Below are 18,331 nucleotides of genomic sequence, written 5' to 3' on the forward strand. Positions count from 1 at the left end.
GTGACTTCTTTTCCTTTGCATTTACTTTGCACTGTTTAATACTAGAGCTTGGACAAAATTGCATTGACATCCATTGACTGAGACATTTGAGACCATGCAAAGTGCATTTTGAACTTGTGTTTTTACAAACAGACAGCTTGATTGTGACTGTGCTTGCCACAATAACAATACTTAGCATCACGACAGGTGCTTGTGTGCTGTGAAACTCCACTAGTTTGCTACCTAGCCCACTGAGACTGTGCACACTGTGGGTGCGAGCTACAAGCACACTCCATTTATTACTAGTATATATTGCACAAAGTTGACTGCTGTAATGTCACACAAGTCCTCTGCTCCACTAATTCCAAAGCCTGTTGCAAACTAGTGTCAGAATACTTGAGAATCTATTTGTGTATCCGAGGATCTCACAGATTCTGAGTAATGGCATGCCTGATAATGGCATCACCGTAATAACATCCCCAATCACACTGAAATTTGCTGTAGCACTAAGCCGTTATAAGTCTGCTACCCACTGCTTATGAGTTTGATTATGTTGTCTCTGCAAACAAAACAATTTGTAACATGCAGCTACCTCTTTAATGCAATTTAATTGGATAGAAAAAAAAATCTACTCACCAAGGTATGGCAGGAGAACACACATATGAAAGGTACTCAAATTTACAAGCTTTCAGAACCAGTGGCTGCTTCTTCTGGTATAAGGGTTGAATGGGAAGGAAGGGGGATGAGAGAAGAGGATATTTAGGAAAAGGGTATAATTCGGAAAAGTTGCCAAGAACCCCAAGTCAGGGGAGACTTGCCAAAGCATTGAAGGGAAAGGAAGAGGGATGAAGGAAAAAGATTGGTGAGGTTTATGGAAAGGGGTAGTTTGGAAAAGTCACGCAGAACCCTGAGTCAGAGGACACTTACCATCCAGGGTTCTGTTTGTCCCTACCTTTAACTCGACGTACCTGCAGACAAGCATTGAGCCATGCATGGTACTCGAACCACTCCTCCTGCATTGAGTCAAAATCATGGAATGGTGGTATGGGAACAGACACTGCTGGCTGTGGCAGTGCTGTGATTGGTGGAGGTGGTGGTACAGGGTTTGCTTGTGTAGCGAACAGTCTGGTCATCATTTCCAGTAAATTATTCAGCTACTGCACCTGCAGCTGAAAATCTGTGTTAGTAGTGGTTCTTTGTGGAGGGCTATCCACGATCAACACACAACAGTAAGAAAGATAATGGAACACACGAAATAGTTAGGCTCCGAAGGTACAAGAACACACAGTTAATTTGGAGGCAGATGCAGGCCAGCATCTGAAATGAGAACAGAATCAAGAATTGGGAAGCACAGAAACAATGACAAATCTGCAAAAAATAGAGAAACACAAATATAAATGTTGTCACCAGGTGGCTGTAGAGTGAGAAGTAGAACCAGAAAACTCGTGAGCATATATTCGTCACCTGCGTTGCACCCACAAGAGGTGGGTGCCAAGGAATAGGTGGATGCTTATATAAAAAGCAGAGATCTACATTTATACTTCGCAAGCCACCCAACGGTGTGTGGCGGAGGGCACTTTACATGCCACTGTCATTAACTCCCTTTTCTGTTCCAGTCGCGTATGGTTCGCGGAAAGAACGACTGTCTGAAAGCCTCCGTGCGCGCTCAAATCTCTCTAATTTTACATTCGTGATCTCCTCGGGAGGTGTAAGCAGGGGGAAGCAATATATTCGATACCTCATCCAGAAACGCACCCTCTCGAAACCTGGTGAGCAAGCTACACCGCGATGCAGAGCGCCTCTCTTACAGAGTCTGCCACTTGAGTTTGCTAAACATCTCCGTAACACTATCACGGTTACCAAATAACCCTGTGACGAAACGCGCCGCTCTTCTTTGGATCTTCTCTATCTCCTCCGTCAACCCGATCTGGTATGGATCCCACACTGATGAGCAATACTCAAGTATAGGTCGAACAAATCAGGGAATTTCAAACACATCAGGGAAGTACACTTAATCTGAGTGACTCAATAACTTTACTTAACTTGAACAGCAAATCTGAGAGAGAGTCTATTATACAGGCGTGGTCCTTGTAAACAAACACATTCACAGATAGGCTACTATTAACTGCTGAGGCTTTGGCTCTCTCTACTCGCAGAGCACTAGTAGACTGGCTGGCCTTGTTGCGGCACCTCCTTATTCCAGCACAGTGCTACATACACTTATGCTCTTAAGTGATCTGCACCCTCTCCCTCCTGATTTTTTTTTTTTTAATTGTGATTTTTTTAACACATGCAATAGTCCACAAATTAATACAACAAGCAATGTATTGGTATGTGTGGGCATCAGTACAATTTATTATATTAAAAATATGCAGAACTAATATTCTTTTTGGTTATCTACAAAACAGATATTAATTCTGGATGAGGCTACAGCAGCAGTAGATCCTGAAACAGAAGCTTGTGTCCAGAGTACAATAGAGTCAGAGTTCCAGCACTGCACAGTACTCACAATAGCACATCGGCTGAATACTGTTATGCACTGTGACCGTATTATTGTGATGGATAAAGGGCAGGTATGTAAAAAATTTGTTTTTGCATTATTGTGGCTGCAGTATTCAGTGCTAATGAGAATGTTGTAATGACATGTTTAGTTGTGTAACTAACTCAAGTATTATATGTAGATATAATTATATGTTATACTTGCAGGTCAAGTGATAAATCAGTTGTTTTTTAAATGTGATGTTGCTTCTATGAGGTTTGATCAAAATGTATATGGAACTGTTTAAATTTACGGAGAGTATATATCTTATAATCACAGATTTTTGCCCTGAATATATTTTGACATTGCTAGTAGAAATAGCCCCCCATGAACCATGGACCTTGCCGTTGGTGGGGAGGCTTGCGTGCCTCAGCGATACAGATGGCCATACCGTAGGTGCAACCACAACGGTGGGGTATCTGTTGAGAGGCCAGACAAACATGTGGTTTCTGAAGAGGGGCAGCAGCCTTTTCAGTAGTTGCAGGGGCAACAGTCTGGATGATTGACTGATCTGGCCTTGTAACATTAACCAAAACGGCCTTGCTGTGCTGGTACTGCGAACGGTTGAAAGCAAGGGGAAACTACAGCTGTAATTTTTCCCGAGGACATGCAGCTTTACTGTATGATTAAATGATGATGGCGTCCTCTTGGGTAAAATATTCCGGAGGTAAAATAGTCCCCCATTTGGATCTCCGGGCAGGGACTACTCAGGAGGACGTCGTTATCAGGAGAAAGAAAACTGGCGTTCTACGGATCGGAGCGTGGAATGTCAGATCCCTTAATCGGGCAGGTAGGTTAGAAAATTTAAAAAGGGAAATGGATAGGTTAAAGTTAGATATAGTGGGAATTAGTGAAGTTCGGTGGCAGGAGGAACAAGACTTTTGGTCAGGTGAATACAGAGTTATAAATACAAAATCAAATAGAAGTAATTCAGGAGTTGGTTTAATAATAAATAAAAAAATAGGAGTGCGGGTTAGCTACTACAAACAGCATAGTGAACGCATTATTGTGGCCAAGATAAGACACAAAGCCCATGCCTACTACAGTAGTACAAGTTTATATGTCAACTACCTCTGCAGATGATGAAGAAATTGATGAAATGTATGACGAGATAAAAGCAACTATTCAGGTAGTGAAGGGAGACGAAAATTTAATAGTCATGGGTGACTGGAATTCGTCAGTAGGAAAAGGGAGAGTAGGAAACATAGTAGATGAATATGGATTGGGGGGAAGGAATGAAAGAGGAAGCCGCCTTGTAGAATTTTGCACAGAGCACAACTTAATCATAGCTAACACTTGGTTCAAGAATCATAAAAGAAGGTTGTATACCTGGAAGAATCCTGGAGACACTAAAAGGTATCAGATAGATTATATAATGGTAAGACAGAGATTTAGGAACCAGGTTTTAAATTGTAAGACATTTCCAGGGGCAGATGTGGATTCTGACCACAATCTATTGGTTATGAACTGCAGATTGAAATTGAAGAAACTGCAAAAAGGTGGGAATTTAAGGAGATGGGACCTGGATAAACTGACTAAACCAGAGGTTGTACAGAGTTTCAGGGAGAGCATAAGGGAACAATTGACGGGAATGGGGGAAAGAAATACAGTAGAAGAAGAATGGGTAGCTCTGAAGGATGAAGTAGTGAAGGCAGCAGACGATCAAGTAGGTAAAAAGACGAGGGCTAATAGAAATCCTTGGGTAACAGAAGAGTTATTGAATTTAATTGATGAAAGGAGAAAATACAAAAATGCAGTAAATGAAGCAGGCAAAAAGGAATACAAACGTCTCAAAAATGATATCGACAGGAAGTGCAAAATGGCTAAGCAGGGATGGCTAGAGGACAAATGTAAGGATGTAGAGGCTTGTCTCACTAGGGGTAAGATAGATACTGCCTACAGGAAAATTAAAGAGACCTTTGGAGAGAAGAGAACCACTTGTAAGAATATCAAGAGCTCAGATGGAAACCCAGTTCTAAACAAAGAAGGTAAGGCAGAAAGGTGGAAGGAGTATATAGAGGGTTTATACAAGAGATATGTACTTGAGGACAATATTATGGAAATGGAAGAAGATGTAGATTAAGACGAAATGGGAGATAAGATACTGCGTGAAGAGTTTGACAGAGCACTGAAAGACCTGAGTTGAAACAAGGCCCCGGGAGTAGACAACATTCCATTAGAACTACTGACGGCCTCGGGAGAGCCAGTAATGACAAAACTCTACCATCTGGTGAGCACGATGTATGAGACAGGCGAAATACCCTCAGACTTCAAGAAGAATATAATAATTCCAATCCCAAAGAAAGCAGGTGTTGACAGATGTGAAAATTACCAAACTATCAGTTTAATAAGTCACAGCTGCAAAATACTAACGCGAATCTTTACAGACGAATGGAGAAACTGGTAGAAGCCGACCTCGGGGAAGATCAGTTTGGATTCCGTAGAAATGTTGGAACACGTGAGGCAATACTGACCTTACGACTTATCTGAGAAGAAAGATTAAGGAAAGGCAAACCTACGTTTCTAGCATTTGTAGACTTAGAGAAAGCTTTTGACAATGTTAACTGGAATACTCTCTTTCAAATTCTGATGGTGGCAGGGGTAAAATACAGGGTGCGAAAGGCTATTTACAATTTGTACAGAAACCAGATGGCAGTTATAAGAGTCGAGGGGCATGAAAGGGAAGCAGTGGTTGGGAAAGGAGTGAGACAGGGTTGTAGCCTCTCCCCGATGTTATTCAATCTGTATATTGAGCAAGCAGTAAAGGAAACAAAAGAAAAATTCGGAGTCGGTATTAAAAATCATGGAGAAGAAGTAAAAACTTTGAGGTTCGCCGATGACATTGTAATTCTGTCAGAGACAGCAAAGGACTTGGAAGAGCAGTTGTACGGAATGGACAGTGTCTTGAAAGGAGGATATAAGATGAACATCAACAAAAGCAAAACGAGGATAATGGAATGTAGTCAAATTAAGTCAGGTGATGCTGAGGGAATTAGATTAGGAAATGAGACACTTAAAGTAGTAAAGGAGTTTTGCTATTTAGGGAGTAAAATAACCGATGATGGTCGAAGTAGAGAGGATATAAAATGTAGACTGGCAATCGCAAGGAAATCGTTTCTGAAGAAGAGAAATTTGTTAACATCGAGTATAGATTTAAGTGTCAGGAAGTCGTTTCTGAAAGTATTTGTATGGAGTGTAGCCATGTATGGAAGTGAAACATGGACGATAACTAGTTTGGACAAGAAGAGAATAGAATCTTTCGAAATGTGGTGCTACAGAAGAATGCTGAAGATAAGGTGGGTAGATCATGTAACTAATGAGGAGGTATTGAATACGATTGGGGAGAAGAGAAATTTGTGGCACAACTTGACTAGAAGAAGGGATCGGTTGGTAGGACATGTTTTGAGGCATCAAGGGATCACAAATTTAGCATTGGAGGGCACCGTGGAGGGTAAAAATCGTAGAGGGAGACCAAGAGATGAATACACTAAGCAGATTCAGAAGGATGTAGGTTGCAGTAGGTACTGGGAGATGAAGAGTCTTGCACAGGATAGAGTAGCATGGAGAGCTGCATCAAACCAGTCTCAGGACTGAAGACCACAACAACAACAACAGTAGAAATAGATGTCTACTTTACTGTTTACTGATGTTTTGGAATGCTTGCTGACTGAGGTTGTGGAAAAATGGGGCAAAAGGATTGAATTAGTGTCGAATATACAGCAGGACATTCTACAGAGCATCAGTTATCCAAACTAAGTGGGGGATGTGGATGTTTGGAGAACCAGTTTCTTTGAATAATCCAACTGTATACTTTTATTTACCTACAAATCCACATATGTTTATAGTAATCTTTATTATGTTTATAGTAACATGTATGTAATCAGGGTTGCCACAGGTTCTGGAAATCAGGGAATTTCAAACACATCAGGGTAATTTGAAAAAGAAAGCACTGGACAAATCTTGTTTTTGTCTCAATAGATGTAATGGTTTGTTTACTGAGGTGTCATGTATCATTGCTGGCTGGGTGTAGCTGAGTACGTGTGCCACTTCCCTGCTCCCGCATTACTACTGCTCCTCACCTTCCTACCAATCCTTCCAGCTTTCAGTCAGTGCTGCCACCACTTCTTGTAACTAGCCTAGCAACTGCCAACAAGAGGCAAGGAGGCATAAGGAGTGGTTTGTCTTGACTTAAAAGTGTTTTAACCAGGCCATGCTTGCTTGAAAATTCAATGGCCCTCCAAGATTTTCATTAAATTGAATTGCCTTTTCATATAGAATGGGGCAAGAGAGAGGTTCTCCTTGTATGAACCACTTGTAAACAGCGTCATATCTAGATCTGTGTTCATGGTGAGCTTCATATTTTTATGACTTATGGACCAACGAGTAGAATAAAGCTTAGGTATAAAATTTGTGATGCTCTTTCTTTTCGTAATTGTTAGCTTACAAAACTTGTCCTCATTACATAACATAGTTTCAAATTCAGCTCCCTCTAACCTTTTATTAATCTCTTATTTGTCTCTCACAGAAAGGACAACACATTTTTGTTTAGGCATTTTATATCGCAAGTGTACTTTATGTGGGAAAGTTGACAGACGTGTTTGTAACAGAGCCCAAACAGTTACTGCTGTTAGCAACTCGACATTGGTGTGAGGGATAAGGACAATATCATAGCTGAGGGGTAGGGAGGCATGCATGAGTGAGTAACAGTTCAGTTAAGTGGTCGTTTGGTTGACTGCCATTTGGATAATCGACGCTCTACTGTATCAGTTTTGATTAATCTTCTGAGGGTACAATAAGCATTTGAAAATGATACAAATTTTACAAAAATAACTATTTGTTGAAGATGATCAACTCTCTAGATGCTCCTGTACATCAGCAGCTGGTGACAATGTTCAGAATGTGAGGAAACTGGTTACTGACAATCACTGATTCATTACCATAAAGATGGCTGATGATATTGGCATATCATCTTTTCCCAGGATCATTGTAGATTCTTGCAGAGAGTAGTTTCAGTTTCCAAGAGAGTGAATTGAGGACTTGTGGAAATCATGGCTTTCAAGTCAGTCATGCAGCAAGCAGCTTTACTGCCACACCCATGCATTAAGTTCAGAATAGAGGCTAGGGTGAGGGTATGGTGACAGGAAATGATAAAGAGCATGTTTACCAAATAATACATTTATTCATTACAAATCAGTACATGATCAACTGATAGTCAGTTCTGTTCCAAAATGTCTTTTGTTGATGTTAGTGCATTACATATGTGACTCAGAACACCAGCTGTAATTGCTCCACATTGTTTTAATATCTTATTAGAGATTTCATCTACTCCAACAGAACATTTATTTTTCGAACATATAATAATTTTACTTATTTCAGAAGAGGTTGTTAGGTGAAACTTAATCTGAGTAATTTTTTTCAAAACTGACTCTCCCATGTTCTGCCTGGCTTTTTCTTTTTAACTATTCTCACAAATTTTTTCTCCTAAACATAATAAATGGTTGTTAAATACATTAACTACTTGTGTACTGTTGGTCAGGATGGTCTCATTCTCTTTAATAGCAATACTACCTACCCCAGTTGTTATTTTTCCTGTCTCCCTTCTAACAACATTCCGTATTGATTTGATTTTATTGCCGGAGTTGTTAATTTCTTCTCTAACATACATATTTCTTGATTTCCTTACAACTTTTCTCAGTGTGTTAGAATAATTTTTATAGTGTAAAACTACTTCTGGATCTTTACTAGTTCTTGCTGTCTCATACAGTTTTCTTTTTCTTTCTGAAGACACTTTAATACCAGTAGAAATCCAAGGTTTCTTTGAAAAATATGTGGTGTTAAATTTAGTAATTTTCTTTGGGAAACAATGTTCAAAAAAGGATATAAATTTATCAAGAAATATGTCTCATTTATCATTAGCATTTGGCTCATTATATACATCTCCCCAATTAACATTTCTTAAACTTTCTCTGAAGTGCTCTATAGATACCGGGTTGAGCAACCTCATACTTTTACTTAATGGTTTCTGAACTGAGCTCATCCATCTCAGTTCCAGGATCAATGTTGGAGTCACAACAATGCCATACTCACATGTGTGTAGACTCTTTTGTGTAGTCTCAGTGCACTGCTGCATCAGGCTTCAAGACTGGATCAAATGCCATGTTGTGCTTCCCCAACTAAGTGCGTCAGTAATAGTGAATTATATTAATATGTGCCTATGCCACATATTACTAAGCAGTAAACAAACAAAAGAAAAGCTCGGAGTAGGGATTAAAATCCATGGAGAAGAAATAAAAACTTTGAGGTTCGCCGATGACATTGTAATTCTGTCAGAGACAGCAAAGGACTTGGAAGATCAGTTGAACGGAATGGACATTGTCTTGAAAGGAGGGTATAAGATGAACATCAACAAAAGCAAAATGAGGATAATGGAATGTAGCCAAATTAAGTCAGGTGATGCTGAGGGAATTAGATTAGGAAATGAGACACTTAAAGTAGTAAATGAGTTTTGCTATTTGGGGAGCAAAATAACTGATGATGGTCGATGTAGAGAGGATATAAAATGTAGACTGGCAATGGCAAGGAAAGTGTTTCTGAAGAAGAGGAATTTGTTAACATCGAGTATAGATTTAAGTGTCAGGAAGTCGTTTCTGAAAGTATTTGTATGGAGTGTAGCCATGTATGGAAGTGAAACATGGACAATAAATAGTTTGGATAAGAAGAGATTAGAAGCTTTCGAAATATGGTGCTACAGAAGAATGCTGAAGATTAGATGGGTAGGTTACATAACTAATGAGGAGGTATTGAATAGAATTGAGGAGAAGAGGAGTTTGTGACACAACTTGACTAGAAGAAGGGATCGGTTGTTAGGACATGTTCTGAGGTATCAAGGGATCACCAATTTAGTTCTGCAGGGCAGGGTGGAGGGTGAAAATTGTAGAGGGAGACCAAGAGATGAATACACTAAAGAAGGATGTAGGTTGCAGTAGATACTGGGAGATGAAGAAGATTGCACAGGATAGAGTAGCATGGAGAGCTGCATCAAACCAGTCTCAGGACTGAAGACCACAACAACAATATGCCACATATTACTATGAACAATTCACAGACAGAACTACCTGCCATTGCTGTTGCTAGCCAACTGTATGAGGACATGCCAACAGTATCTCTGGCAACCCTAAGCACTGATATCTCCAGTTGCCACCATATCTACACTGACTGGCCCTCTACCATAGCACTCACACTAATGTCACTATGAAGGGTGTGAGCCCCAAAAATATACTAGCTACAGGTTGATCACCTGTGTTTTCTTGCAGCTCTCAAGCTCTATTCTCCATGAGGTGATGTGTGTAGCAGCCATACCGCAGAAATGTGAGACTGACAGAACTCCAGTTACAGCAAGCCTGAAGACAGCAAGTGTTGTCGTCCACTGGTGTTCACATTTATCATTAGGACAAGTTTTGGCAATGGTGTGCCAAGCATGGGTGGGAGTCGGACAAACCAGTGCAAGCTGTGCAACAGTACTGTGCAGACTCATATTCCTGAGTCTGATTCTCTACTTGTAAACCATGCGGATCAAGCTTAGCATGAGCTTCCCACCACCCCAGGCATGAAGTTAATTTGGTGCTGTTCAACTAATTTTTGTTTCGTCATGTCTGTAAAGTACACCATTCCCTATGGGTTGAGAAGAAAGTAGTTTGTTTCTTTTCAAACAAGCATTCATTGTTTTCTCAATTGAGCACCATGCTCTTATAATTGAAGACTGTGTACCCTCCATGACCAAGGTATTTTCCCAGACAGGTTAAAATATGCCATTGTCAGGCCTCTCTACAAAGAGGGGGACACCACATATGAGGGGCGTTTGAAAAGTCCGTGCAAAGTCCGAGAGATGGCACCACCGGCATGTCTCGAGGTCATGTTTAGTTAGTAGCATCTTTGGAAAGAATGCACACCAAGTTTTAGCCATATTGGTCTATTTCTTTGTGTTTGGCATTCCTGTGAATCAAGGAAGTCGAGTGATTGTCAAAAAATGGACGAAAAAGTATTTATGTGGTGATTAAACATTACTTTATGAAAGGCAAAACGCCTCAAGAGACAAGAAGCTTGATAAACATTACAGTGACTCTGCACCTTCAATTAGAACAGTTTATAAGTGGTTTCAAAATATTCAGAATAGCCATATGGGCCCAAGTGAGGCTGAACATTCTGGACGCCCTGTGGAAGTTACGACGCCAGAAATCATTGATGAAATCCATGATATGGTGATGGTTGACAGAAGAGTTAAGGTGCGTGAGATTGCTAGTGCTATGGGCATCTCGAATGAATGGGTACATAATATTTTGCGTAAACATTTGGACATGAGAAAGCTATCCACAAGATGGGTTCCTCAATTGCTCAGCTTTACCAAAAACGGAATTGTGTGAAGTGTTGCAAGGATGGTTTGCTCCTGTTCAGGAAGAATCTGCACGACTTAAAGCATCGTTTTGTATCTGTGGATGAAACATGGATGCTTTACTATACTCCTAAGACCAAGCAACAGTCTAAACAATGGGTTACCAAGGGAGAATCTGCACCAACAGTGGTGAAGACCATTCCTTTGGCCGGGAAGGTTATGGCGGCTGTCTTTTGGGATTTGCAAGGGATAATCCTCATCAACTATCTGGGAAAGGGTAAAACTATTACAGGTGCATATTATTCATTGTTATTGGACCGTTTGAAAACCGAGCTGCAACAATAACGCCGGCGATTGAACCGCAGAAAAGTCCTTTTCCATCACGACAATGCACCAGCACACACCTCAGCTGTTGTAGTCACAAAATTAATGGAAATAGGATTCCAACTTGTTTCACATCCCCCAATACTCCAGACTTGGCTCCCTTGGACTACTATTTGTTTCCCAATTTGAAGAAATGGCTGGCGGGACATAGATTTTATTCGAGTGAGGAGGTGATTGCAGCAACTAATAGCTATTTTGCAGACTTGGACAATTCCTATTATTCAGAAGGGATCAACAAATTAGTACAGCATTGGATGAAGTGTATAAGTCTAAAAGGAGACTATGTCGAAAAATAAAAAATGTTTACCCCAAACACTTAAGTGGTTTTTATTTTTGCATGGACTTTTCAAATGTCCCTCGTATGTCAATAATTATTGGCCAGTATCCTTGCTTACAGCGTTTTCAAAAATCTTCGAAAAAATAATGTACTCAGTAGTGGTTAGCCACTCAACAGTAATGGGATACTTAGTAAATCACCGTTCGGATTTCAAAAATGCTGTTCTACTGAGACAGCAATATACAATTTCACTGTCCACATAATGGAGTCTTTAAATAGTAAAATTTCACCAATAGGAATTTTCTGTGACTTGTCCAAAGCATTTGATTGTGTGAACCATGACATTACATTACAGAAATTACAATTCTATGGTACAAATGGAATAGCATATGAGTGGTTCAAGTAATACCTACAGAACAGGAAACAAAAAGTTTCTTTATATGGGTCAAGTGATTTAAATGAGTTTGCCACTTCATCTAACTGGAGCGAAATTACATTAGATGTTCCACAGGGTTCAATCGTGGGTACCCTTATGTTCTTGATGTATATGAATGACCTCCCTTCTTATCTGAAACAAGAAGCTGAACTGACACTGTTTGCTGATGATACAAGCATCATTATTATTCCAGTAAAAGAAACTCCAATTGAAAATGATACAAATAAGGTCTTTGGAAAAGTCATTAATTGGTTTTCTGCAAATAGGATTGCTCTAAACTTTGAAAAAACACAGTACATTCAATTATCTGCTGCAAAAAGTACAGTTCCTTCAATAAATATAACACATCAACAGAAGTCAGTAAACAGGGTAGAGTATACTAAGTTTTTGGGTGTACATATAGATGAGAATCTTAATTGGAAAATTCATATTTTGGATCTTCTAAAGTGACTAGGTTCAGCAACTTTTGCAATCACAATAATTGCCAATTTTGAGGATATAGAAATTAGTAAGCTAGCATACTTTGCACACTTTCACTCTCTGATGTCATGTGGATTAATATTTTGGGGTAACTCAACACTTAGACAAAAAGTATTCACAGCTGAAAAGAAAGTGATTAGAATAATGTGTGGGGTTCATAGTCGCACATCTTGTAGGCATCTTTTTAAAAGACTGGGAGTTCTTAGAATAGCCTCACAGTAAATTTACTCACTAATGAAATTTGTTCTCAACAACATGGACCAGTTTAAAAACAACAGTGACGTTCATGATTATAATACCAGAAAAAAGAAAGACTTACACTATCCTTTACTCAACCTGTCTGTGGCACAGAAAGCAGTAAAGTATGCTGCCATAAAATTTTTTGACAAATTACCAGATGAAATAAAATGTCTGACAGACAGCAGTAATAGCTTCAAAAATAAATTGAAATCATATCTCCTTGACAACTCCTTCTATACCACAGATGAATCCTTGAACATGAATAAATAAATCTATAAATATAGTATATGCATGTTGTGCCATTTAAGGGAATGGGGTAAATAATAGAAATATTAATGTTTAACACTGTACCGTAATATATATATGTTAAAAAATCTTGTTTCATATGTGCATTTCTTGTGCTCTTGACATGTTCCATATCATAACGGGTACCAACCATACCATGCATGCATGGAACACACAAGCAACTAAATAACTAACTAAGGGTGACATCTGGAGTGAGATCAACAGGAAAGCAAACATGAAAACTGGTGCAGACGTCAGACTGACCTCAACAACCAATGCAGTGGAGACTGTTTTCCCATTAACCTCAAGCTCTGGACATTGCCCTCCAAGCCATTGGGCTTGTCCGTATACAGTTCCAGGATCCATGTTTAATCAAGTCAGTGTTGTACTTGGGTGAGGAGGGTCACATGTAGAAATCATGTCAGGGCCACCAGTGAAGAGGAAATATTTGGAGATCACCAATTACAAGTTAGTTATGTAGTGAACTGGCTTTACTACCACACCCATGCACTACTTTCAGAAAGGACATTAGGGTGAGGGCACAGTGATGGGAATTGATAAAAAGAGCACGTTTGTCAAATAATACATTTATTCATCACAAATCAGTACATGACCAACTGACCATAACTTCTATTCATAGACTGCAGTAAATGGTGTTAACACTAATAGTTTCACGCAAACACTGGTCCTGGAGGGTATTCACTCCTCAGTGGAAGGGGCACACCATCCAACAACATTACTGCAGTAAGACAGTGGATCTGCGTCCTAAATGAAATGAGCTACTTCCTTCTCAACCCATGCGAAGCTGTGTATTTTGCAAAAATTACAAAACGAAAACAAAATTAATAATGCCAAATTAGCTTGACATGTGCTGGTGGGGAGCTCACACATAGCTCAACCCATGTGGTTCACAGGTAGCAGAATCAGACACAGGAATATGTGTCTCCATGGTACTGTTGCTCACCTCACACAGGTTTGTCTGACTAGGCTCGTGCATGGCACACTGTTGCCAAACTTTGGCCTAACAGCAATATGTGTGCTGGTGGATGCCATGTGCCGCTCACTTTGTTCAGGCTGTAAGTCCAGTTCTGCAGTTCATGCATTTCTGTAGTACAGCTGGCACAAGTTCATAAAATATAAACTAAAATTTATTTGCAGTGACATATCCTGCATGAAAATTAACAATGAAGAAGAGTGAGAGAATGAATACAATACAAGAATGTTTTTAATTGTACTGATGTGACAGTGAGTCATTGGAGGGAGCTCTTTCTTATTGTACACAAAAAGTCATGATGACTGATAAAGTGCTATTCAGCAGAGTCACAGCAGTGAATAATATTAAAAACCACATTTACTGGGAATAAGCATGGATAAAAATTTTCCAAAATTAAAAAGGTTAGAAATAAGTGGGTCTTTTGTATCATAGTCATACCACAATCACCTTCAGTGTATAATGTTCAACAAAAAAATACACAGAATTATCATTTTTCTCAAAATATCTTTATTTTGTCCCCTTCAAAGTAGTCACCATTAAATATAATACATTTGTGTCAGCATTTCTAAAACACAATTTTAAATGATATTTAGCTCCTTCATTGATCCTACATTGATTCTGTGATGCTAGTTATTTTCAGCTTCAAGAATAGGATGATATCATTTGGAGCCATGTCTAGCAGAGATATGATAAGGATATTGCTTTTAGTCAAACATTGATGAACATATGGGGAAGTGTGAACAGCTACATTATTGTGGTACTTTTACCATGAAATATTTGGTCACAAGTAAGAGCATTTTCTTCAGATTGCTTCATTCATGCCCCTTTTAGGTTCTCGGAGAAAATAACTCCTGACCCACTACACCATTGAAATTGAATATCACAGTGAGCAGAACCTTCTTGCAACATTAAACTTCAGAAGCAGTTTCAAAATCATTGTAAGCATCATTCAGCAACTTCTGAACAATGCTAATTTAGTGCTGCTTTTGGATGAAAATCACTGATTTCAGAACAGATCTGCCTTTCGCATATTTTTTACCCAAAACAATGCAAAAGTTGGTTGGCATGAGCCAAGTTATACTGGATAATTTTTTCTGATGATTGACTTGTTAAGCTGAAAATGGATTTTTGTTTTTCATTAATAAACATGAAGTAGTTTTGTCGAGCAGTGGCAAAATACTCATGTTGCTACACTGAAGAATTCATAGTTTATGGAACTCAGCATGTTATTCTTAATGAGGAGAAATTGTCAGATTTGAATATAGGTTCAGGTACACCATACAGAAATTTTATAAGGCCATAACTATTCATGATATGTATAAATGTCCTGGTGGGTAATGCTTTTCACAGAGTATGTTATATAGAGGGAAGTTGAGACATCAGAAAATTGTAGTAGGCTGCTGCAAGACTTGTAGAGGATCTACACTTGCTGCAGGGGTTGTCAGTCGATCTTTGACATAAACCAGTGTAACGCAATGGGCACAAACTGGTGAAAGGACCAATCACTGTTTGTTTACACAATTGGCAGTCAGTCACTGGAATCAACCAGAATTGGGGAAATGATAGTGTTTGTCGAATTATTGTCTACCTCACATGAGACAGGTGCTTGTGGAATATACAGGGTGTTTCAAAAATGACCGGTATATTTGAAACGGCAATAAAAACTAAACGAGCAGCGATAGAAATACACCGTTTGTTGCAATATGTTTGGGACAACAGTACATTTTCAGGCAGACAAACTTTCAAAATTACAGTAGTTACAATTGTCAACAACAGATGGCGCTGCGGTCTGGGAAACTCTATAGTATGATATTTTCCACATATCCACCATGCGTAGCAATAATATGGCGTAGTCTCCGAATGAAATTACCCGAAACCTTTGACAACGTGTCTGGCGGAATGGCTTCACATGCAGATGAGATGTACTGCTTCAGCTGTTCAATTGTTTCTGGATTCTAGCGGTACACCTGGTCTTTCACGTGTCCCCACAGAAAGAAGTCACAGGGGTTCATGTCTGGCGAATAGGGAGGCCAATCCACGCTGCCTCCTGTATGTTTCGGATAGCCCAAAGCAATCACACGATCATCGAAATATTCATTCAGGAAATTAAAGACGTCGGCCGTGCGATGTGGCCGGGCACCATCTTGCATAAACCACGAGGTGTTCGCAGTGTCGTCTAAGGCAGTTTGTACCGCCACAAATTCACGAAGAATGTCCAGATAGCGAGATGCAGTAATCGTTTCGGATCTGAAAAATGAGCCAATGATTCCTTTGGAAGAAATGGCGGCCCAGACCAGTACTTTTTGAGGATGCAGGGACGATGGGACTGCAACATGGGGCTTTTCGGTTCCCCATATGCGCCAGTTCTGTTTATTGGCGAAGCCATCCAGGTAAAAATAAGCTTTGTCAGTAAACCAAATGCTGTCCACATGCATATCGCCATCATCAATCCTGTGCACTATATCGTTAGCGAATATCTCTCGTGCAGCAATGGTAGCGGCGCTGAGGGATTGCCGCGTTTGAATTTTGTATGGATAGAGGTGTAAACTCTGGCGCATGAGACGATACGTGGACGTTGGCATCATTTGGACCGCAGCTGCAACACGGCGAACGGAAACCCGAGGCCGCTGTTGGATCACCTGCTGCACTAGCTGCGCGTTGCCCTCTGTGGTTGCCGTACGCGGTCGCCCTACCTTTCCAGCACGTTCATCCGTCACGTTCCCAGTCCATTGAAATTTTTCAAACAGATCCTTTATTGTATCGCTTTTCGGTCCTTTGGTTACATTAAACCTCCGTTGAAAACTTCGTCTTGTTGCAACAACACTGTGTTCTAGGCGGTGGAATTCCAACACCAGAAAAATCCTCTGTTCTAAGGAATAAACCATGTTGTCCACAGCACATTTGCACGTTGTGAACAGCACACGCTTACAGCAGAAAGACGACGTACAGAATGGCGCACCCACAGACTGCGTTGTCTTCTATATCTTTCACATCACTTGCAGCGCCATCTGTTGTTGAAAATTGTAACTACTGTAATTTCGAAAGTTTGTCTGCCTGAAAATGTACTGTTGTCCCAAGCATATTGCAACAAACGGTGTATTTCTATCGCTGCTCGTTTAGTTTTTATTGCCGTTTCAAATATACCGGTCATTTTTGAAACACCCTGTATTTGTAAGTATAGATTTGTCCTCATAACTCATTTTTTAAATACACAATACCAGCTTAAATTTCGATGATTAGATGATTGTTTCATTCCTATTCCTGTCCCCTAATAACTGTGAAAGCTAGTGAAACATGTTCCAGAAGTATATTAGTCATTATTTCTCCTGCTCAATAAAAGCAGCAGAAAGACATCCACGATTATTACCAGGTGAAAATTTCAGTAGTTCATCTTCTGTAAGCCCTTAAAACATAACGCAAACAAAAACCATGATTTTGAAGAAGTAATATATATTTTCACCATTTTTTACTATAAAATGAGCAATGATGTCCTAGAAACTGTTGAATAAAACAATACGATTTATGTATGTATAACTGTGACAATGTTTGGTTGCAGGTTGTGGAAATGGATACACCACGGTATCTTTTGTCCAATCCTGACTCAGTATTCAATATGATGTGTTCTGCGTCTGATGCATAACTGGAAAGCAGCTGTGACAACTGATATGGATTTGGTTACTCATAACAATACATATGAAATAATGTAAATTTTCACAGAAATTATCAACTGAATTACAGACATCACATAATTTGGCATAACTGCCCGAACGAGTGTGGTAAAGATTCATTGCATAAATTGTGGTGCCATAGTGCAAACAATGATCTTTTACAAATCCTTCTACCTTTATTCATTTACATAGCATCAGACTGCTTTGAATGTTTCACACTCACTGTAAGCAAACAGTAGAGCATCAGTTCCCTCAAATGCAGCTCATAAAATATATATTTCTGGTTATGTGCAGCTTGTGTGAGAGTCACCCACTGAGCATCACCAACTGACTTAGGTTATCATCAGTCCTTATAGCTCAATAATTTATTCTCATTATTTATTAATATCAGATGTAACTCATGTATGTACATTTGTCCTGTAAAAGAAAAAATATATTCATCTTTAAGTTCTTTACACTTTGTGTTTTTACTATGTGTTTAATTATAGGCTAATTCCATTCTTACCATCAGGATGTATTGTAAGATGAATTGAAAAGGAAAGGAAGGGAGGAAAATGCTGTACCAGTAAATATTTGTCTTCTGTGCTCTCTCTTTTTATTTTTCATCCAAAAATACATCAGTGAAGTATTTTGCACTAATCAATCACAAGTCCATAAGGA

The 18,331-nt window shown here is 39.4% G+C and overlaps 1 protein-coding gene across 6 annotated transcripts in view; it reads left to right on the plus strand.

Moving 5' to 3' along the window:
• Nucleotides 1-18,126, plus strand: part of LOC126253797 (ATP-binding cassette sub-family C member 5-like) — a 546,227-nt gene extending 528,101 nt beyond the window's left edge. For all 6 annotated transcript variants that reach the window (XM_049955254.1, XM_049955255.1, XM_049955256.1 and 3 more), the window contains 2 exons: nt 2,388-2,552; nt 17,560-18,126. In XM_049955254.1, coding sequence (XP_049811211.1) covers nt 2,388-2,552; nt 17,560-17,643 — 249 coding nt within the window. In that variant the 3' untranslated portion in view covers nt 17,644-18,126. The remainder of the gene's footprint in view (nt 1-2,387; nt 2,553-17,559) is intronic.
• Nucleotides 18,127-18,331: the final 205 nt, after the last annotated feature.

The sequence above is a fragment of the Schistocerca nitens genome, chromosome 1 (genome assembly GCF_023898315.1).
Source record: "Schistocerca nitens isolate TAMUIC-IGC-003100 chromosome 1, iqSchNite1.1, whole genome shotgun sequence".
Lineage (NCBI taxonomy): Eukaryota > Metazoa > Arthropoda > Insecta > Orthoptera > Acrididae > Schistocerca > Schistocerca nitens.